General features: G+C 50.1%; 1 protein-coding gene across 6 annotated transcripts in view; it reads left to right on the top strand.

Annotated features, from left to right (window-relative positions):
• Positions 1 to 23,101, top strand: part of LOC105477799 (eukaryotic elongation factor, selenocysteine-tRNA specific) — a 250,268-nt gene that overhangs the window by 106,982 nt on the left and 120,185 nt on the right. For 5 of the 6 annotated variants that reach the window (XM_011734590.3, XM_011734589.3, XM_071092303.1 and 2 more), the window contains exons 3-4: positions 1,472 to 1,568; positions 3,959 to 4,123. In XM_011734590.3, coding sequence (XP_011732892.2) covers positions 1,472 to 1,568; positions 3,959 to 4,123 — 262 coding nt within the window. The remainder of the gene's footprint in view (positions 1 to 1,471; positions 1,569 to 3,958; positions 4,124 to 23,101) is intronic. The other variant, XM_011734591.3, reaches the window with a different exon arrangement.

Genomic DNA, 23,101 nt, shown 5'->3' with positions numbered 1-23,101 from the left:
CCTTTCAGTGCCTGGCAGGCTACCGATTGGTTTTCAGGACTGCTGCAGAGTTAGCATAAGAAGAGGGAAAGTTAAAACATCAAAAACTCACTTGGTTTTACTGAGACTCTTCTTGAGTAAACACTCCACAGATTGCTCAAGCCTTTGGTTAATTCCAGAGTTCTGAACAAGTTGATTCTGGTCTTTTTTGCCAGTGTTCTTTGCTTCCATGGAAGAGGGCTTTTCAGCTGTCCTTGCTTTATCATTTTGCTGATCTTTTAGTGTGTATTCACTCTTAGATGTGTACCCCATGAATTTACCCCAAAGCCAAGGCAAAAAAAAAAAAGTCATTCATGCCCACTGACATGTTTATCACAGTGTAATTTATAGTAGTGAAAAATTTGAAATATCACAAATAAGTAATGGAGGAAAGCATGTACAAGCATGTAAATTCTGGGTCATACCATTGTCCAGGTGTCAACAATGAAAGAACAGGCCCAGGCAGGGAGAAGTGTTACAAAGAGACTGAGAGCCCTGGCTTCAGACTCAGATGGACTGGGTTCAAATTTGGCTCTAAGGTTCATAGCCAACAACTTGAAGCAAATCAGTTAGCCTCCCTAAGCCTCATTTTCTCATCTATAAGATGGTGACAACTCCATCATGTGTTGTAGATGCTTTCGTTTAAACCTCACATTATAAGGTTGGCTCAGCCATGTAAGTTGTTATTGTTGTTGCTCTCATTCAACAGAAAGTTATTTGTGATATAATGGTAAATAAATTAGCAGGATATGAAACTGTATGCATACTATAACCAAAATCTGAAAAAAATAATCCATTGGCAAAGCATGGGAAAACCATGGTTGGAAGAAAATATACCACAATGATGGAATTATGGGTTATTTATTTTCTCTTTCCCTCTTTTTTTTTTTTTTTTTTTTTCCGTAACAGTGTTCCTTTTTTTAAATGGGAAAGATAAATGTCCACACAGATTAAGTATGTCTTCTTAAAGATGCAGGGGCTTTCCCAGTAGAGTTTAGGCAGGATTGCTCCTCCTTAGAAACTGAGATTATAGAGATGTGCTTCCAGGTACATCTGCAGGGACTTTTTGGTCACTATTATTTCTTGCATCTCTTCAGAAGGCTGAGATGTATTTATTGGTCCTCTTCAAGGAGGTCTTTTATTCAGAAGCCTAGGAACCAGGATCACTGCTGCCTCCTTAGGGAGAGCTCTGGGGGGAGCTTAATATCTAAGAGAGCCCTTTAAAATTCTGATGTCCATTGCAGGGACATTTCACCCAAAGGGGGAAATTTGGGGCCTCCATTGCATCATCTGCCACATGCGAGTACAGTGGTGCTGTCTTCTAGGCTCGGTTGATGGGGGGAGAAAAGAGGACGCTCATCGCACTTGGTACTGTGCCAGGTGCTTCATGGATGTGCTTTGTGTCCATGTTGCTGATCTCTGTAACTGTGATGGGACTTATTTTCCATTTCAGGTTCCGAGGTGCACCGATTATACCCGTGGCGGCCAAGCCAGGGGGACCAGAGGCCCCTGAAACTGAAGCTCCACAGGGCATTCCAGAGCTCATTGAGGTACTGTCAGCTTGAATCCAGGTTGCCCTTTAGCCCCAGCGCTGCTCAGGCAGACCGCTTTATGTCCCTCTCTCCCCTGGGAGAGAAAGAGAGGCAGCCCTAGCAAGAGGACTCAGTTGGTTCCATTAATCTAACTGCTCACACCTTAGTACAACTCCCCCACTTCCCTCAAAAAGGTAAACCCAAACTAGGGCTCCTAAGGTTCCCTGAAGCCCATGACTCACGCTCCAGCCAGAGACTCTGCAGAGCTCGTCACACCTTGCTGTGCCTCGCTTTTTCCTTTCTCTTGTTATACCTCCACTCAGACAAAGCAGCTCCCACCTGTCTGGAACCCTGGGACCATGATATCCATTCCAGTCCTTCAGACTGTATCAACTCCTCCAGTACACCACCTGGGCTGGGTGCCAGCAAGGCAGGGGTGAAGGACGTGAGCCCAGCAGCAGGGACAGTGCAGCTTCCATCCTGGGCACCTCCACCAAAGATGGGAGGCTTATCTTCAGAAGCTGTGGGGCTGAGGCCCAGGTTGTTCTTCCTAACTTGTGCTGGTAGTCAGGGAGGGAGCCCAGTCATCCATCAGGAAGGGTGTGTGTGGCTGCTGGTGGTGCTGGTACTAAGGAAGGTAGCAGTGAGAATGGGGCCACAGAGTTCCTCCACAGAGTGCTCAGGCCGTTCAGAGGGGTGGAGTAGCAACGTGCATGGCTCTGGGGCTGGACTGTGGTTCAGGTGCTAGCTCCACCACCACTCTTTCTGACCTCAGGCAAATGATCTACTCTTTCTTGCCTCAGTTCCTTCACTTGGAAGATAATAGCACATACCTCATGGAGTTGTTGTGAGGGTTAAATGAGTTAATGTGTATGACGTGCTTGGAACAGTGCCATGTCAGTGCTTCCTATTACAGTGATGTTGATGTTTACAGGCCAGGCACTGTACTAAGTTCTTTACGTACAGGATCATTGACATTCACAAAAACTCAGGGAGGCTGAAATTATTTATCCCCATATACCAACGAAGAGTCTGAGATTCAAAGAGGTTAAATAACTTGACCCATATCTCACAGCAAGTTACACGGTGGAGCTGGGATTCAGACCCGGGTTGATTGTTGCGGTCAGCTTCACGGCCCACCTGCATCTGGCTCTGCAGAGCCAAGATGAGGTGTGACCACGTACATGCACTGCCACCATTTCTGTGACTCACACATGCTGATCTTGTCAGCTTAGCCAAACAAATGTTTTCTGGGTGAGGCTTTTGTTACTTTTTCATCAGGCTTCTGAAACCATTTGTCTGGGAGCCTGGGACAGTTGTTTTTGTTAAAGCAAAATCCTCAAAAATGCTGCCATGAAAGATGTTTGTATACTCCTTTAAGAAGCCTCTATATAAATCTCAGACCAAGCCTGTTTTGTTTGAATCTCTAGTCTTTTTCCAAAAGAATTGCTATCTCAAGACTAAGACTTTGGAACATTCACCACTGAATACTTTTTTGACAGCCTGTTCCCTTACAAAGTGAAAACGTAGCAAACACAAGTAATCCTAGTCTTTGTTTTCATTTGTTTATTGGTGATGAGCCCTGACAGCATCTCCTGGCACACAGGTGGCATGAGGAAAATCGGCCGGTGAGGCTGAGGCATGTGGAATCTGCAGAGAAGGAAGGCCGCTGGGAACAACCCTTTCCTCCTCCCTCTCCCCACATCCCCTTGTTTCTTCTTTCACTTGTCATTCTCGCAGGCACGATGCCAGCTACTGGAGATACCTGGCCCTCATAGCCCTATGGGGGAGACAATAAAGAGAAGATCACAGGAGAGTGTTAGCTGTGGTGATGGGGGTAGGGGAAATGTGGCCATAGAGAGAAGCCTGTCCAGAGGAGGTATTGCTGCAGTACAGGTGAGGCTGAGCCAGCTGGTAAAACTCTAGGCCTGCCGGTGGCTGGCTTCTGGCATACGTCAGGGAGTGGTGGAAGATGAGGCCTAAAAGGTACCTAGGGACTAGATGATGAGGAGTTTTAAATTCTGAAGGCATCAGGAGGCTGGGGAAATGCATGAGGCCAGGGAGCAATGGGACAGGGTGTCCTTTAGTGGCTACTCTGCTGCAGTGTGGAGGGCCTGGCAGGACAGACCATTGTAGCAGTTCCACGGGAGAAGACAGAAGAGGGTTCTGCAGGTGCCCTTTCCTTCAGACTGAGTGGAAAGAGCTGAGAGCATGGCAGAGGCTTGGAATGCAGTCAGAGAGTTGGTGGTTTTGATCTTCTGGCCACCTTGCTGAGGCATGGACCTCTGAGCTGAGTCCACCTTGGCAGCCTTGATGAACTGCTGGTCAGCCACATCCTCTGCCTTCCTCTCCCCTGCCCCATCTGGCTCCTCTCCCCACAGACTGTGGCACCAGTTTCTCTTTTCTAGCTCCTGACGTCCCAGATTTCTATCCCAACGAGAGACCCCTCGGGACCGTTCCTCATGTCTGTGGACCACTGTTTCTCCATCAAAGGCCAAGGCACTGTGATGACAGGGACCATCCTCTCAGGCTCCATCAGCCTCGGTGACAGTGTGGAGATCCCTGCCCTCAAGGTCAGTCTTACCTTGTCCTCCCTTCTGGCCTCCTCCCTGGCAGCAAGGGAGGGGGACTGTCCCTTTGTTCAGCTGCTGAGCCTGCTGTGCCTGCCCTGTGACTCCCACTGCCCGCTCTGCCCCACCTCCCCTCCTGCGCTCTCACCCTGTGGCTGCCTGGCCCCGCCCGGCTCCAAGTCTCTCACCTCGGATTCTAGGACTGCTGCTCTCCCTAATTCTCATAGCACCTGTTTATTGGAGGCCTATGTTGTGCCACAAGGAGGTGTTCCCAAGTAGGTGTTCTGTGTAGATAAAGAAACTGAGGCTCCAGAAGGTGAGGTGGGCTTGAGATCACATGGTTAACAAGTGGGGCTGCTGGAGAGGAAACTTCCCTTTCTGGACACTGGCTGTACGTCAGGGTGACAAATATATGTGGAGTTATTTCTGGGTACCTTATTCTTAACCACAGTAATTTCAAATTAAACACGATGTGAATCTTGTGGTGCTCAGTCATAGAATCTGGAAGAAACCCAGGTTGGTTTTGCACTCCTGGTGGCCATCGGCAGATGCCGCATTATCCTTCTGAAGACCTGTGAGAAGGATGAATGGCTGGTGCCTCCCCATCACCCCTCCTTTCTACTACGATGGCCTGGCTCTGATTTAAAAGATGTCTAGTGCCTTGATATTCCCCTTATTCAGAAGGCATTTTTAATAGTTTTACTTTATGCGACAAGAGAAACTTACAGCCTCATTGACTGCCCTCCCCTTCAACAAGAATAAAGGTGGGGAACACAGGCTATTAGAATTCGTGTGAGATCTTGCCGGGAATGCTGGGGTCCAGGGCAGTTCTCTAATCCTTGAAGGAGCCTAGAGTACAGGGAAGTGGAGGCTCTCAGCCCTGTGGACTCAGCTAGCTGCTAGAGAGGCTTGGATTTGCATGATTTCAATTTGCATGTTAATTGGGAATGGCTACCTGGAGGCTATGTTGAGGCATTTTAAGGTTGTCTGGCTCACTAGGTGTGTTGGTTAGGGTTCTCCAGAGAAACAGAGCCAATGGGAGATACAGATATCTAGGTATCTATAGATACATAGATAGAGATACATAGATGTAAATATTTAGATATATGTATCTCCTGTTAGTTTTGTTTTGCTGGAGAACACCAACTAATGCACCTAGATAGATAAATAGATAAATGCAGATAGATAAATAGATAGATAATAGATAGATAATTTTTTTTTTTTTTAAGGAATTTGCTTATACTATTATAAATCCTGGCAAGTCCAAAATCTACAGGGTAGGCTGGCAGGATTGAGGCCTAGGGAAGAGCTGCAGCTTGAAGGTCATTTGCTGGCAGAATCCCCTCTTCTCTGAGGAGGTTAATCCTTTTGCTCTTAAGGCCTTCAACTGATTGGATGAAGCCCACCTACATTATAGGGGTCATCTGCTTTACTCAACATCTACCAATTTAAATATTAATCTCATCTGAAAACACCTTCACAGAAACACCCAGAATAACGTTGGAGCACCGTGGCCCAGCTAAGTTGACACATAAAATGAACCACGTTGCCCTCCGGGTGAGAGGGCCATAATAGCAGCACCTGGCCTGAGTGAGGGAAGTGGAGAGGGGCCCTGCTGGCACCCATGCCTTGTGTGTGCCATCCCTGGTCTAGAGCAGCATGGTCGGATATAGGGAAGGGGCATTTCGTGGAGGGTAGGCATGAACAGGGTTCTCCCAAGTGAAGGCAACCTGAGGTTTCAACCCCCCAGCTCATTTTACAGCAGTGTGGCTATTACTTCCTCCTACAGGGGCCAGGGGTATTAGGGAAGAGTCTCCTGACCAAAAAGGACCAAACAAAAGAAATGACTCGGCTCTGGCCAGCTTTCAGAGTTCCTTGGATCTAGTGGGAGGAGTTGGATGGCAGGACCCCACCATATCCAAGGAGCCCTGGAACTTGGCCAGCCCTGGGTGTTAGGATGTCCCCTGGACACTGTGACTCACAGTCCCCTCCTCTACCTGCTGTCATATCCTCCTCTGAAGACCATCGGTCCCAGAAAAAGACCACTTGAATGAAATCTACTTTAAGCCAGGGACTAAAAGTGCAAATCTTAAAAAATAAAGCACAAAAGTGTAAAAGTAGACTCAGTTTGTATTAACAAAATTACGATTACTTTGGTGACTGTTTGCAGATTCTTTGCTAGAACAGAAAATGAATCAGTACTAAATTTCTTTCCAGTCTCTTTGCTTCCTAAGTCAGACCTCTGGGGGCCACCCTGACCTGGCATCCCTTCCACTCTGGGAGAAGACATGCTTGCAGCTTGGGAGAGGAGCTGGGAGTATGAAAGAGATGTCAAAAGAGGGCTCTCTGGGGGGCGGGATAGACTGAATTGGGGGTACCTGAGGTTCTAGAGGGAGAAAACAGTTTTTGATAAGAGTCAGTGGCTGCAATGTTAGGGCCGAGGGCATGGAGAAGGGCTGAGGCAGAGAAGTCAGCAGTGGTAAGGAGGCAGGGATGTTCGAGTGGGGTTCTGTTCTGGGCTTTTTGGCCACCCTCTTTGTCCTTATAAAGGTGGAACTTGCCTATTAGGATGCCAGTTACTGATCTCTGGTACTTGGGCACATGGCAGGTGCTTGACAGATAACAAATTTAATTCTCCTTTTACTTTTGTGCACCTGTTTTTCCCCAGCCTACTTTTTAACACTTTTGGTATCTACTGCCTGATGATCTAATTTACTAGTCAGGAAAAGCAAAACTTGTAAGAATGTACTGAGACATTTGTTAAGGAGATTTCTTTTTTTTTTTTTTTTTTTTTTTGAGGCGGAGTTTCGCTCTGTCTCCCAGGCTGGAGTGCAGTGGCCGGATCTCAGCTCACTGCAAGCTCCGCCTCCCGGGTTTACGCCATTCTCCTACCTCAGCCTCCCGAGTAGCTGAGACTACAGGCGCCTGCCACCTTGCCCGGCTAGTTTTTTTTTTTTGTATTTTTTAGTAGAGACGGGGTTTCACCATGTTAGCCAGGATGGTCTCGATCTCCTGACCTCGTGATCCGCCCGTCTCGGCCTCCCAAAGTGCTGGGATTACAGGCTTGAGCCACTGCGCCCGGCCTGTTAAGGAGATTTCTAAGCAAAGTGTGAAAGATACTGCCTTGTTTCTCCACTGATGCTTATAGTAAAACACGAGGGAAAAGGAATGAATTGAGGAAGGAACTGTTAGCAAACAGGAACCAGCGCTTGATGATTTGGGAGGTTCTCAGTCCCTCTAGATTGCAAAGGATGTTTAGATTAGGAAATTCACTGCTGAGAAAGCATACGTTGGAGAGAAGGCCAAAGGTGAGCCTGGACAACCTTCTGTTGAAGAGAGGAGGTGTGTGACTCACAGATCCAAGCAACTTAGCAGCAGCCAGGAATAGAGACGGACTTCTATAGCAAGGATATGTGGAGAGCCATCTTGGCTAATGGCATGGACCCTTTGATGTATATAAGAGACCCTCAAGGATTTTGAGAATGTTATACCAGCAAAAACACTGAACCGAAAGGGAGAGAGACTTGACAAATGAATAAAAAGCTGTCAGACTTCTGGGATTCTACAGGCATGAAACAGACTGATAGAACAACTCAGCTACAAACACATGTTATCCTTCAAAAACTAAAAAAGGAAGAATGACTCTGAGAGCAGGGCTGTGGACACAGAAGCAGAGGCTAGGGGAGTAGCCACAGAGGTCAGTCTCAGATATTGAAACCTCATGGAATTTGCCCTGCTGTGTTTTAAACTTGCTTGGGACCAATGACCCTTGTATTTTTTCCATCATCTCCCTTTTGGAATGTTAGAAGTAGGTAAATTGTTTTCTAGGTCCACAGATGGAGAGGCATTTTGCCCCAGGATAGACCATATCTAGGGTCTCACCCCTACCTGATTAGATGACTTACATGATGAGATTAGGAACTTTTTGAGCTGATGATAATTTAGATGAGATTTTGGACTTAGAGTTAATAATTTAATGGACTGAGAGTTTGGGGGATGTTTGAAGAGGTGAATGTATTTTGCATGTGGGATGGATGTAAATTTTGGGTACCAGAGGGTAGACTATAGTGGGTTAAATTGTGATCCCCTAAAATATGTCTACCCAGAACCTCAGAATATGACCATTTTGGAATAAGGGTCTTGCAGATGTAATTAAGGTAAGGATCTTAAGAAGAAATCACCCTGGATTAGGGTGGGCCCTAAGTCCAATGACCAGCGTCCTTATAAGAGACAGACAAGGAGAAGACATGGAGAGTCACAGAGAGAAGTCCATATAAAAACCAAGGCAGAGATTGGAGCTGTGTTGTTCCAAGCCAAGGGGTGCCCATGGTTGCCGGAAGCCCCCAGAAGCCAGGAGAGAGGCATAGAGATGAGTCTGCCTCAGTGCCTCCATGGGAACCAGTCCTGCTGGCACGTTGATTTGGACTTCTGGCTCCAGAACTGTGAGAGAAGAAATATTTTGTTGTTTTAAGATATCAAATTTGTGGTAATTTGTTATGGCAGCCCTAGGAAACTTATGAATTTTGCATGGAAAGGACTGAAATCAGAAAAAGGCTTTAGTCCTTTCTGATACTGTCAGGTCCCTTAGCTCTGAGCTTTGGCTTCCTCGCAGGGAAACGCTGCCCCTGCTCACCATCTTGGGCTTCTGGGGGTGACATGTCAGAACCATTGCATACTGATGGCCAGCACTGCCCATTCCTTTATTTCCTGGCATGCCCATCCCACAAGTGAGAGAACCTAGACCCAGGGAACTTAACTGGACAGCAGAGCTAGGACTTGAAGTCATTCATCCAGCTCTGAAGACCCAGCCCTGGCCGTGTGCCCTACTGCCACGGGAGCCCCAGAGGAGATGCCTGGGCTGGTAGTGGTGCCTCTACTCCAGAGCAGGGCCTGCAGGCCCCATGGCAGTTCTGTGGCCATGCTGCTGTGCTTTGCTGAGGCCTTGCCTGGGCTGCGACATGTATGAGAGCCCATTACAGCAGAGCCTGAGGTTCAGAACTCCTGACCTTTTCTCACCCCTGCCCTCTACCAACCATGATTGGTGGCCAGTGCCTATTGGGCACCAGGACATGGGGGGCCATGGCCCTCTTTCCAAACACAGTGACATCCCTGTCAGATTTCACTAATAGACTTGGACACATCTGACCGCTTGAACTCCCTTGGAGGCAGGGCACAGCCATTCCAAATAAACAGTCACATTCCCCTCCCGGCCTGGGCTGGCCTGCGGAGCCTGCCATACCCTGGCCCCCATTTCTGTTGACCAGGTCTGTTCCCAGCTGGGGCCAATTAGCTGAGCAAGAAAATGTTGGGGAACAGGGAGTGAAGGAGAAAAAAATTCCATTTAGTCCCTAGAACAGTTTAAAGGCCACTCATCCTAAGAGTCACCAGCTTTCTGCTCAGGCATTTTGGCTCTCTTGATCTTCAGCCTGAGAAATTCCTCTAATAAGATTTGATATTGGGGGTTCAGGCTAGTGATGTTTCTGGTGGTGATTGGCTATCGGGGCTGTAACATCAGAAACTGTTGAAGCCACAGAGCGTGGAGAAAGAGAGCAGGGGCTGGGAGTGCAGAGGGACTCAAGGCAGGCATGTACCAGCTCTGTGGCCACAGGCAAGTCACTCAGCCTCTTCATGTTTCGCTCTGTGGCCACAGGCAAGTCACTCAACCTCTTCATGTTTCACTGGTTCAGCTCAAACTTGGGATGACCCCTGTGTGCTTGGCTCTGTCCAGGACCTCTGGAAGATGGGTCAGGGTGGTGTGGTGTGGACTAGGGATAATGTATGTAAGTTTCCTGGCATCTAGGAGACACACAAGCATTAGCTGATACTCTTGTCATGTTTATTGTTGCCATTTGATATTATTCTCATGTAGAAGTTTTGTTGTGGGTTCCACAAGTAGTAAGTGGCAGGGCACCTTCCTGGGTGTAAGGTCCTGTTCAGGGCTACTAAAGTGAGTTACTGAAATGCAAATATGCTTTGCAGACCCCACTCTGGTCCACTGTGAATCCAATCAATGTTCTGATAATGATGGCAAACATTATTAGATATATTTGGATACCTATTTAGTTGATAAAGCTTTTAGGGAAGAGTTCAGAATTTGACAGCATATTCCTCCCAAATCAAGTCTATATTCAGATTTATTTTCTTCTTCATTGAAAACCCCCAGAAAGGGAAAAGAAAATCTTAAATACTGGTAGGTGTTTTTACTTTTACAAACTTTGCCTCTGGTCTTTGAAGCTAATCACAAGGGTGAGATAAGATTATGACATCTGGAAAGAATCCATTTTCTTGCTCAAACAAGCCTGCAGTCTTGACTCTTCCAAATCTACCCTTCCCCCACCTCCAGCAACCCTGGCACTCCCCTTCCCAGAGGAATGCTGCATTGCTTCTCTCCCTGGAGCCCTTCCGGGCTGTCCCCTACCTGCAGTATGCTCACTTTCCAGCACAGCTCAGGGCTCACATCCTTTGGGTAGAGGTGCGCCCCATCCTCTGTGCTGCCTGCTGCTGTATTTGTCTTTGTGCCTGCATCTCCTGTGGACTCTGGTCTCCCTGCGGGCAGAGGCTGAGTCTTCTCCATCTTTATATTCTCGGCATCCATCCTGGGCTCAGCCCAGGTAGGCCCCAGAAAATATTTGGTGAAAGAAATAGTAGGAAAAAGCCAATAAAACAAGTGAACAAGTTGTTTTTCAGTATGATTTTGATTGGAACTAGGTAATGAGTGACCTGAGAGGGCTGTGTTTAGAGTCACTGCCACCCTGGGCCCAGTTGCAGAAACCCAGAGCTGGGCAGCCCGCCACTCCCTTCTGGGGCTGTGCCCCTGTCTTCTAGGCTGTGTCCTGATGCTCCATCAGTAAGCAGCAGTGGAGATGCTCCCTGTGTCCCTGTGCTGCCTCATTCTGGGAGCAGTCACTGTGAATCAGGTGCCCGAGGCTGCAGAGCTGGTTTTCCAACACCTGTGAACATCGGCTCTCAAGGCTGAGCTCCCTCTGCTGCCTTGTGTTTTTATCTGGAAAATGTTGAGTGACCTTTATCCTGAAGTATTTTCTGTTCCAGAAGATACATAAAAAAAGGCAGTTTCTGTGCATTTGGTGTTTCATGGTTGTCTGGCTTTTGGCATTGGAAGCTTACGGGATTCTGCTCTCTGTGCCCACATGTGCCTGTACACCAGATGCACAGGGTCGGAGCTCCCTGGGAAGGAGAGAAGGCAGAGAAGGAAACCAGGAGGGTTTTGGGAAAGCCAGAGGAAGCCATGCTAGGCCCTTTGAGCAGACCAGCCCACCCTTGGTCGTCACCCTAAGGAGGGACCTTGCAGATCAGGCCCTTCCTCTGCAGCCCCGTGGCCACTGCTCAAGTTCAACCTCTCAGGCCCTGCAGGGCCGCTCCTATGGCATGCTGCTCCTCCCCTTGCCTCCCAGGTCTTCCTCTTGAGTCCAGCCCAGCCCTGCTGACAGAAAAGCCTCATTGCTGTCCTGCTCATCTGTATTTGGGTCCTCATTGTCTCCAGGATAAACTAAAAAGTGCATGGCATGGAAAACAGAGCATAGCTCTTCATTATCACCTCTCCAGCCTCAGTTTCTTGTCTTAAAGCCTCATAAAATCTCCCACTGCTCTCTGTGTATCAGGCAGTACTCTGGTTTCAAAGGACAGAAACCCAACTTCAATTGCCTTAAGCAGGATAGGAAACAGATAGGCTCAGGGCTGGAGACGTCTGGATGTCATCAGGAGTGCTGGCTGGCTCCAGAACTGGCTCTGCCCTGTTGTGTGTGGGCTACACGCTCAGGTGGCACCTTCTCTGGCGTAATCCTCACAACTCTGGCTTCCCATTTTCTCCTTCAAATCCAAGATACAGTGCTGCTTGTGGTTGACTCCTGAACATCACACTATCGAAGGATCTGTTCTGGCAGTGGAACACTCCTCCCCTGGCAGCGGCTTGTTACCTCTGGCCAATGATATGTGAAGGGGCATCTCCTAGGGTTTTGGGGAAAAGCTTTTCTGCTTTTTGGAACTCAACAGGAAAAGACAGCTTTTCTCCTTCACTGGACGTTGAAGGGAGGAAGGATATGACGCCTGGACTCGGGGGCTCAACGGCCACCTTACTCCCAGCCTGGAGGTTTGCAGAGGCTGGGAGGCAGGAGAGCTGCCCAGAAGCAGAGCCTGCACCTGAAGGTTGCTGTGTGTCTATCCCACCTCAGAACTTCATGTTTTGTGATAGCTCTATCTCCACATGGTTCTAGTCAGGGCTATCTGTTACTTTTGGACCAAAGTATCATTTATGATAAGAGAAGTGAAATGGCATCTCTTTCCTAGTTGTTAGGAACACAATTAAGGAACAGGCTGCCCCTGGCGTGGTTGGACGGGAGCTCATCACTGTGAATGAGTACAGTGTTCTGACTGGGCTGGCTGGGTTACACATCCACCCCTGGAGCTGGAAGGGACAAGGTGGGAGGGATGGTTCACTAAGTAAGTTGGGTTACTCCTAGGAAACGCAGAATAGATGTCAGGCAGGCAAAACTGAGAAATATCCACTGGCTTGGTGCTTCCCCGTGTCCACACCATCACAGCTCAGGTGCTGGACGCTGATAGACTGTGTTTGAGTCCTGTCCCATCACTCACGGGGCAGTTACCTCCCCTGGCTTTCTCCAGAGATTGTCATGAGGATTTGACAAGAGCCACATAGCATGCTTGTAGCAGGGCTTGAAGTAGGCTTCGCTGTCTTTATCACCACCCTGTACAACTCTGCATCTCATCTTTTCTTTAATGGGCCTTTTTACTTGGCCCAAGGAATGCAGAGATTCGGGGTGAGGTGGTCTGAGCTGTGCATTTCCTGCCCGCACCCAGGACCCGAAGAGCCTCTGTGAGGTCTTGCCTTTCTCCTGGCTTGAGGATTTGAATCACACCTGCAGTCAAGTTATAATATCCTGTTGTCTCCTTAAGGAGGCACGGCTGAGGAAGGACATTCGACAGGTGAGAATGGAAGGTTGACCTCACAGGAGGCAGGGAACTCAGGAAGGCTTCTCTCTGTAGGTGCTATTGTCAGAGATCAATGCTCAGTGTTCTAAAGCTCTGGCAGGTTGGAGGATGCTGGCTCTGCAGGCCTTTTTCCTGTGGAAGCTTGGAGCTTGTTCTTAACCCCCAAACCCCAAATGAATGGCATGCCCTTTTCCATCAGGCCCCTGAGAATCTGCTGCAGCTAGACGAACTGCTACCAGCATGTGCTTCCAGAAGACCTGTTTCCCTTTGGTTCTTTCATGTGTGGGTCTCCTTTAATTTCTGAGAATGGCTGTTTATGCTGAGTGTCTATCTGTAGAGATGGTGCCGATACCCACTGCACACACTGGACCCAAGGGGCCTGATTTCTCAGATGCTGGTGGATAAAGAAGGCTGCCATGTCTGGCTTAGTTGAGGTCAAGTATTCTCTTAGTTTAGCATTTGATGGTTTGTAGGAGCAGTGAATTCTGAATTGGAGTCAGGGATTGCATGGCATAGGGAGTGAGCCCCAGAATGGACAGTAGCTGGGGGAGTGTCTATTAGCCATTTTCTTGCGTGTGCCAGGTTCTGCTCTGTTACGTATGTTCATTCTGGACTTTCAACAACATTCTGCGGAAGGTGTGATTGTCCCGTTTTATAGGGGATGACCCAGGAACACAAAGATGTTAAAAGTTTTCTTCAAGCTAATCAGTGAAGCTGATGGCAGCCAGAGTCCAAGGCATGTGCTCTTGATCCTGCCTGAGCTCCCTGGGTGGGTGTGAGGAGGCTGCAGGTCCCTGGGACCTGCCCGTGTGACACGAAATGAAGCAGCTGTGGAGATGGCCCAGGGCACCTCCAACTCAAGGTTGCTGGAGCTGCTTTTAGAGTTGCTGCTTCATGCTGCCTTATCCTTCATGGCTTCCAGGGAGCCTCATTTAAGGGCTGGCTAGAGTCCTGACCTACAGTCGGCTGTCCAGGCAGAGGGTACAGCCAGCTTCTTGTGCTGAGAGGGGCCTGGACCTGTGACAGTGGGTCTGTCTGCACTCCTGATAGGCCTAAGCATTTCACAGTCTTCTGCAAGGATGGCACTGGGTGGCCCAGGCATGGCTGGAGCAGGGGAGAAATGGCAGCTGTAAACCAAGTGGTGTTTTCTTAAGGAAGGGGACAGGCAGGAGTGGTGCTGCCCCACTGCTGAGGTAGGCCCCCTTTATAGAGATGCCAGCTCAGTCTGGTCCTGCTTGGTGTGTTTCAAGCCTGGTGTAAGCATCTGGAGTCTCACTTGGGCCCAGGTTGACCTGCAGCCTCCCAGCCCTTTGATGGGGCTCTAGTGCCCAAGACCACAAATTAAGCCCTGCCCCAGCCCAACCAGGCTCCCCAACTGCAGCTTCCTGCTCATAGGCCGGGTGGATATCTTAGGATTCAGCCTCTTCCCCTGCTCACCCCAAAGCCTGAGTGCAGCCACTACTTAAGCGTACCCTGCCCTTTCCAGCTGAGGGGCAGCATTACAAAGAAGTGACAGCAGGGCTTCGAGAGCGATTGGGCTTGGGTTTGTACCCGCATACTGGCCCTGTGAGCTCAAGCAAGTTCCCTGAGTGCACTGAGCTTCAGTGTCCTTGTCTATCCGTGGGGATGACCACGCTGCCTTCCTCCAAGTCACAGCGAAGGGGAGGAGGAAAGAGGCAGGCTGCTAGAGCACGCACACATGTGGGCGCCATCACCACAGGAAGCCTCAGCGCCTGCACCCTCTAGGTGGCACCCTGGTGGTCAGGCAGCACTCAGTGGCTGCTGGGGGAGCAGGTGTGGAGGTGGCAAATGTGGCGCAGGTAGGGAGTGTGGCTGGCCTCTGGACATCCCCTGTAGAAGCCGCATGTTGAGGGAGCCCAGGTTGGTGTGGACCCTGGCCCAGGTGGCCGTGGGACACTCCCAGGGCAGCTGTCGCACCCTACAAGTTGTCATATGAAAAACCACTCTAACTTATACATGCTTTTGGGTGGAATTAAATGAGTTTTATTTTTCCTAGGACAATATAGGGATTTGATTAGAAACAACATCTATGGAATGCCAGGGCTGGTTCCCATCCACTGTGCCCTGCAGAAACACAGCGTCTTGGGTCCCAGGCATAAACGGCCAACTGTGTGACTGTGGCAAGACACGCCCCTCTGTATGGCCAGGCCACCCTCTTAAATAAGTAAGAACAGCCTTCAGGTGGGAATGGTTCTTCCCGAGGGCCATTTGCTTTCACAATCTTGTTTACCTTCAGTGGTCAGTTAAGCTTCAAGGGAAAACTGTGACTCAGGCCAGTGGAATTGTCAGATGCAGAACCAGGGGGTGAGATGGATGCGGGCTTGCTGGGCTTACCGAAACTTGTATGCCTGTAGGCCTCTGGGGGTGCAGTCATTTCCTCCCTTTAGCTGTGGGCTGCGGTGCCTTTGGAATAGGATGTACATGTCATCAGGGGGTCTAGCAGTGACCTGATGACTGGCAGGATCTAGACACTGGGACCCACAGCAGTTTCCTCTCCTGTGAAATAGGTGCCCAGCCAGGGTCAGAGCCCCAGCTGGGAGTGGCCTTGGTGCAGAAAATGCTGTGTAAATGGCAATTGACAGTGCCAGGTTGTGCCCAATGCAAGCATGGGTGCTGTCTGGTCCACAAAAGAGTATCTGGTCTTTGGCTGTCTGAAGACCACTGCCTTTCTAGGTTGGAAGCAAGCTCTGGTTCAGATGAAAGTGTGGCCATGTGAGGCTGTGTGACCTCAGCTTGCACACCCATGAAACCAGCCTTGCCCACAACCTTTCCAGATACTGTTGATGTGTGTCATGTTGGGGACTGGAGTCCCTGAGAGGTATCAGAGCCCAAGCTGGCCCTGGGGGAGCCCTCAGTGGGGCTGGGGTGATCAGGCAGGCAGCTGTTCCTTCGTATGGGGAAGGCGCTGGGTGAACATGGCTTCCAGAGTGTGGTGGGGGCACTGGAAGGGCCTCCAACCCTGCTTCCCAGGAGAGGCGACTGAAGCGGAGTCTCAGAGAGGACAGAGGGCTTTGCCCGGGCATTCTGAGCGGAAGGAACAGCATGTGCTAAAGCCCAGAGGCGAGAGAGTGTCTGGCATGACTGAGGTAAACATGGAGCTCCTTGCGGAGAGTCTGAGAAGTGGGGTGGTTGGTAGGTGGTTGTGGTCATCTCTGAAAGGGAAGTAGGAAGGATGTTTGGAAGGCCGAATCTAGAAGAGGATGTTCCAGCTGGAGTCAGGTCCTGTAGGCCATGCCACATGTTGGGGAAGCACAGCTGCACCCTGGAATCAGGTGAGAGAGCCCCTCCAGGGGCCCACAGGGTCTTGAGGCTCCCGGGCACTGATGCTCCCCCCTCCTCCCCGTCATGCCCTGCCAGCCTGTAAGTCCCAGTACCCTGTGTTTTCACTCCAGCTTTTCCCCAGGCCCCTTCTTGGCCCTCCTCGCCCTCCTGGGCTCAGTCCCAGGATCAGCCTCTTGCGCAGGATGGGAATAAATCCTGTAGGCAGCCTCTGCCCTTGACAGTGGAAGTTAGGGCTGCCTAGCAGGGTCTAATTCATTGTTTCTCACACTCAGCTGGGGGTTAGGGTGGGTTGCTTGAGATTCTTGTTAAACATTCTTGGTCCACCTCGGTCCCTGAATTCCAGTCAGCAGGAAACAAGGAATTAACATTTGTGACAATGAAATCATCCAAAGGGATTCCCCTTTATCGGCAATTTGAGGAAACCATGGGCCAGAGGTTGGACTCTGGAGTTAGACAAACCTGGCTCACATCCTGCCCCTGATTTGTCACATGCTGTGCAACGTGAGTGACTTAACCTCTCTGAGCCTCAGCTTTCTTATCCGCAAAACATGGAAATGTTAATAACAGAGTCTGCTTTGTAGAGTTATTGTGGAAAGGAAAAGGAAATAATGATTTTACATCAGTGTCCAACATATTCATTCAGCACATAGTCCTGAGCACCTACTATGAGCCAGATGCTAGGCTAGGTCATAGGAGTAGAGAGTGAGTAAGGCAGGTCCCATTTCTGTTCTTACAGTTCACCTGAGTTGGTGAATCACCTTATTTACCTTACAGTGAGGCTATTGAGAATGGGAGGGGTTCTGTAGGTCAAGAGAGCTCTCTTGGAGGTGGAGATATGAAAATCTTGAGCAACAAAGGGGTACAGCCATTCAGAGGCCTGGGAGAAGAGTGTGGGAATGCTGGGGACATTCTGCCACCAGGAGAGAAGGGGAGACACTGTGGGACAGGCAGGAGGTCAGTAGGTCCGGGGGCCAGGACATGCATCCGGGCTAAGCACAGCAAGTACCCTACTGGCCAGAGTGGCTCTGCCTGCCCCCTCTCACCCTCTGATCTGGCACCTCAGGGAGGGCAGACCACACCTGCAGTCTGTGTTGGGCCCCTCACTGCCCTGGCATCACTCTGGGGCTCTGCTGGGATTTCTTGTTTGTTTTTAAAGGAAAGTTGAGTGTTTCCTGAGTGTGCTTAAAGCCAATGTACTACTTAAATTGAGTATTTATAATTCTTTCTTTTAAGAACTAAAACAATAATAAAAATACCATAAACCTTGCTTTAATTATTCACAGGCGTCAACTTGTAATCATCACGGGGAAAGGGCCAATGAGATACCTTATTTAAAAAAGGCATTTGCCTGCTTTTGTTTGAAGTTTTGCTAAAATGCTTCATTATAACATGTTCTTGTTTATTAATAAATTCCAGCCTTTCAAAGTTTGGGTGTTTTTTTTTTTTTCTTTTCAAAAGTATTTAAATGAGATGATTCTAGATGAGGGTGATTCACAGAGTGAGCCAACCAGAGCTGTCTGTGAGTGACAGCTGTGGCTCCCCTGCCCTCCTGGGGCAGCACAGCCACCGTAGCTTGCTGTCAGCTATGGTGTTTGTGAAGATATCAATCGTGGATGTGTAGATTAGGGTGAATCCAATTGGTGTGTTCGCATTTTCCTGCCTGCTGGACTTACTGCCTGGCAGACAGCTCTGCACATGAGCACATGTGCACATATGGCCGGAGGTGGGGCCTTCTCAGTACAGGAGAGAGATCTCTGAGGGCAGATAGCAAGGGAACCAACCTGGGCTGAAGTCAGGGAAGGCTTCTCAGGGCCCAAGGAGGGGGAAGACTTACTAGGAGAAGATGAGCAAGGTGTGGGTAGAGAGGATTCTCGGCAAATGCGAAGGCCCCATGGTGGGAGATAGCCTAGTGTGTTTGAAAACCTAAAAGGAAGGCATTTGGCATCTGGACTGGAGCTCAGAGACAGAGGTGGGGTGAGAGGTGCTGTAGAGGTAGATGGCACCAGACCATGCAAGGCCAGTTCAAGTTCTGTCTATTCTCATGACGCAGCTGGTTTTGCAGGGTGGGTGGTGTAGTGTGTGTGCAATTTATTTGTCTGTTTAAGGGAGAGACAACAGATTTGAGGGGAGCCAGGACCTTTCTGAGGACTAGTGGGGAGGCCATTGCCATAGTCCAGGCAGATTGAGGTGGCTTGGATCAAGCTGGCAGCAATCCAATGGGCATTAAAGGCATTCAGGAGATGGAAATAACAAGAGTTTGTGATGGACTAGATACAGGGACAGTGAAGGGGACTGGTGTATTACCGATGGATCCCAGATCTCTGGCTTCAGTGACAGGCCAGGTGGAGGAGCCGTTGGTGAGAGAAAACCTGGAACAATCTGGAGGGCAGAGTGAACACAGAGCCAGGAGCATGGTTTGGGCTTCACTAAGTTGGGGATGTTTGGGGAACCCACTTGGAAAGGTCTAGGAAGCAAGCTGACATAAGGTCTGAAGCTCAGCGAAGTTTTGGGTAGGACATATATTTGTGAGTTGGTGGTGGATCCAACCTTGGTAGTTGGGGCCTCTGGCTAGAAAAGTTAAAAAGCAACCTTCAGCTGTTTCATCTAAAGTTATAATTCTGATATTTTAAAGGCTCCCAACCCTCTTGTTCATGGTGGGGGAGCCTTCCTAATTGTGAAAGGTAAGGGTCTGAGTGGCTCCAGCTTTGGCATATTAGGGTGCCAGGGAGGGTATTTCTAGGGACACTCTGGGAGAAGCTGCCCAGCCTGCATGGTGCTAGTGCCAGTCTGCAAAATCTCCAGGTAACAGAGAGGGCAGCCCTCTGCCCACCCCCCTGCAGCCTCCAATGCTGCTGCTGCGGCTGCTGCTGCTGCTGCGAAACAAACCAGGGTGACTGGGCGGAAGGTCAGGAGTTTAAGAGCTTGTTTGATTCAAGACTAGGGTAAAAGACAGGAGGGGAGTGAGCTGGTTTTCAGTGTGGATCCTGGTATTTTCTTTTGAGTTGGGGAGGAGAGTGGTGGGGCAGGGAGGGAAGGCCGGCTGCCAGAGGGAACGCTGCCAAGCAGAGCGCAGCTAATGCGAACCATACGGTGACGTTGGGCAGTGGCGGCCATCTCCCGCCCAGCTTAGTACAGCCCTTACTGCGGGCAGGGGTGCAGGCAGGCAGGAAGGCAGCTCGGGCTGTGCGGCCACTTAACCCTTCCAGTGCTGAGCTACAAGCAGGGCTCCTCCACCTCAGCACATTGATGTTTCAGCCAATAATCCTCTGTCCTGGGCACTGTAGATGTCTAGCAGCATCCCTGACCTCTACCCACTAGATGCCAATAGCACCCTTTCCCAGCTGTGATGACCACAAGTGTCTGCAGACATTCTAAATGCCTCCTGGGGGAAATTATCCCTGGCGGAGAACCGGTGGCCTAGAACAGGCAGCCCCCTCAGCTGCTGGGCCTGCCTGGACTCTGACGGGCCTGCACCCTTCAGGGGCCCTGCCCCAGACACACCACATCCATGTTTAGAGTGCTGCCCAGGGATGAGCATGTGACAGTCGTTTTCCCATGAAGCAGGTAGCCATAGGGTCGGAGGGGAGACGAGACCTACCCAGAGTTGTATGCCAGTAGGAGCCAGGGTCCAGGATTGGTGTTGCTCCACACCCTCCGTGTCCCCCTGCTCCCTGGCATGGCCCCCATCAGTTTCTGTGGTTTTAAGTGGGAGGTGTGCAGCCTGCCCCTGACTGGCTTCCTGGGGGGACTAATGCCTATGCCAAACTTCTCTGCCTATTCAACGTGCAGTTGCCCAGGGGAACATGGCACGGGTGTCAACCACAGTGTTCTTATACCGTGAGTCAGCGCACATGAGCTCAGTGTCCAGCAGTGGGTCTGGTTCTTTAAACCATGTGATACCACGTGCCCATTGAACACAATGGCACAGATCTATGTGGAAAGACCACCACTAGAATCGTCAGATCCGCGAGGACAGAGACTTTTGTCAGTCATCTTCCTAGGCACTTAATAAGTTGTCTTGTGAATAAATAAAATACTAATTGCAAAAGCAAATCTCAAAACAATATGTATGATTTGGTCCCATTATGTAGGAAAACTCTCTGCATATGTTTGTATACAAATGCATCAAAAAATCTGGAAGGAGACAGCAAACAGAACAGTGGCTGCATCTTGGAGGAGTGAGGGAAAGTGGAATTTAGAGGGCTGAAAGAGAGCTTTCATGTTTCAGTCTATTTAATTGGTGTTTAAATCTTTTACAACGAGCTGGTATTCATCTGTTTCTTGTGTGGCTTTTATGAAAGAAAAAATATAAAGAACTGGAAAAGAGCAACTTTTGTTCTGTCCTTCCCTGTTCTCTCTCACCTCCCTTGTGCCCTCACTCTGCTTTGGCCTGGAAAGTCGTTCTCTGCTAGAGAGGCCTCTGTGTAGGGAGCCCAGGGGTCTGGCCTGGCACTGTTCTGCTGAGGGCCACCTCCTTTTCAGAAAGCTGCAATGGGCCCCTCCTCCCGGCCCCTGTGCGTGGATGCCACTACCGGGCTTCCCCGGCCTCCTTGAGCCCTCCAGCAGCTCCCTGGCACCAGTTGGCGTTCGCCCTCCACATGGCAGTGCCCTCCTTGCCTCTGTACGTTCTTCCCTCTGGGGGGTTCGTGCAGCAAGCGGTAGCCTCTACTCTACTGGGGAATCTCTGGCCACCAACCCTCACCCTCTTCTCCTTCATTAGCCGCCCTGCCTGATTCCCCTCCCAGCTGTTTCTGCTCATTTCGCTGAAGTTTTCAGCCCTTTTTCTCCTACTCACTGTTTTTTTCCCTCCACACTCCCCTCCTCTGAGATGCAGCCTGAGGCTGAGGCCACACTGTTTGGTGACCTTCCCTGCTGTCCCAGGCTGCCTGCACATTATCATATACAAATACTTTCGTCCCTTTCACAGCAGCTGCCATCTTTTCTGACTCTCATTACCCCCTCTGCTTCAGCCTAGGCAAACAGGTCTCTGCAGGTGGTGACAGTGATAATTTCCTGTCCATGGGAAGCCTGCTTTTCCCCCAGCACCATAGCAGGATCTTCTTCCCTTTAACAGGTGAGGGGAATCCAAGGCCCAGAGAAGTTAAGTCACATATTTTAAACGTGGATTGGACCCTCCTTCTGAGCATACTTCTGTGCCTGTCCTGTGAGCAGTAATGGTTTAAAACATCCCTGGAGCTGGCCCCTAATTTGGCTCCTCCATGGCCCAGCTTTCTACATGCAGCTGCTTGGGGTCCCTGGGAGTGATTGCAGCCCCTCCAGGGTCACCTTCCATTTTTGCTGAGATTTGGGACCTTCAGAGAGAAGGGGCCTGGTGTGGTGTGGCAGCCTCCAGCCCACTTCTGGTAAGAGTATGTTCTAGAAACTCGACTTTGTATGCAGAGGTAACCTGGGTAAGTTGGGGGTGGGGTGGATAAGGATGTGAGACATGAAGATAACAGCCTCTTGGAGGTTCCAGAATCCCAAAACAACAGGCAGTATGGGGTTTGGGCCTGGCTCCACGAAGTTCCTGGAGAGTTTCACCAGGATGGGGTTTGGCTGGGTCTCACTGTCTTCCTGGATGGACCGGGGAAGACAGAACTAGCATGCCACCTCTGGGATCCGCTCCAGGGCCTGGCTGGTTAAAGCATGTCCTAAGGACGGATAGGGGAGGAACCTCTGAGGCAGGCACTCAGGGGTCCTCCTCTGGGCCCCATGTGGGGGTTTTGAGCCTTATGGCTGATGGGGGCCTGGCGACTTGCACTCTCTGGTTCTCAGCTGTTTTGTAGTTGAGAGTGTGTGGGAAGCTGGGGCGTTCTGCTGAGTTAGTGGTGGTCGTGGGATCTGAGCAGGCAGTTGCAGACCTGATCCTGCTTTGGCTCTGGAGCCTGAATGGATTTCTGACAGGAGAAGCTGAGGCTGTCCAGCCTGCCTTGGGAACTTGGCTGCTTCACCAAGTGGGAGCTTTGAGACTCTCCCACAGGTCCTGTGCTCCCCGCATGCCCTTGCAGTTACCTGCCCACCAGGGCCCAGAGGAGGGGCTGCCTGGAGCAAGGGTGCCTGGCCTGGGCCTCTGCCCTCTCCTGCTGTGAGCAGAGTTCTGACCTCTTGACCCGACTTAGTCTAACCCTGTGACCCACATGAAATGCCAGCCACTAGTGGCGGGAAGTGGTGGCTGGTCTCTTCCAGGCCAGGAGTGCATCAGCTCCAGCCTCCTTCCCCGCTGCCGGCCTCGGTTCACAGGGAGCCCTTTGAGGGGCTTTTTGATGTGCACCATGGATGTTTGGCTTGACCAAATTTGTTTGCTTAAGCATTGCTCTTGCCAGTTCATTCGGACCTTCTCTTTCTTTTAAAAATATGCTGCTTGCCAAAGGTTATTTTGGATCTGTTTTTGTTTATCAGGTAGAATTGTTCCAGCGCAATTGAAAGCAGACCCACATGTTGACACGCACTGGAGCTGCTTGCCAGGGCACGCGCACATGTGCACACGCGCACATGCAGAATATGTGGCAGGCATCTCATCGTGAGCCCTAGAGTGTACACAGCTTAGGAAGGGGGACTGGGAAAGCTGCCCATTTCACCGGGGACTTGGTATGTGAAGATTTTCATCATCTAGGTGCCAGCACTGACAGACTTCAGGTGGGGAAAAACTAGGGACTGTTACCTCCTGGGAGAGGCAACCTGGTGAGTCTGAGTGCCTTGGGGTTAGGCTGG

The sequence above is a fragment of the Macaca nemestrina genome, chromosome 2, assembly GCF_043159975.1.
Source record: "Macaca nemestrina isolate mMacNem1 chromosome 2, mMacNem.hap1, whole genome shotgun sequence".
In the NCBI taxonomy this organism is placed as follows: domain Eukaryota; kingdom Metazoa; phylum Chordata; class Mammalia; order Primates; family Cercopithecidae; genus Macaca; species Macaca nemestrina.
This window is presented reverse-complemented; position numbering and strand designations above follow the sequence as displayed.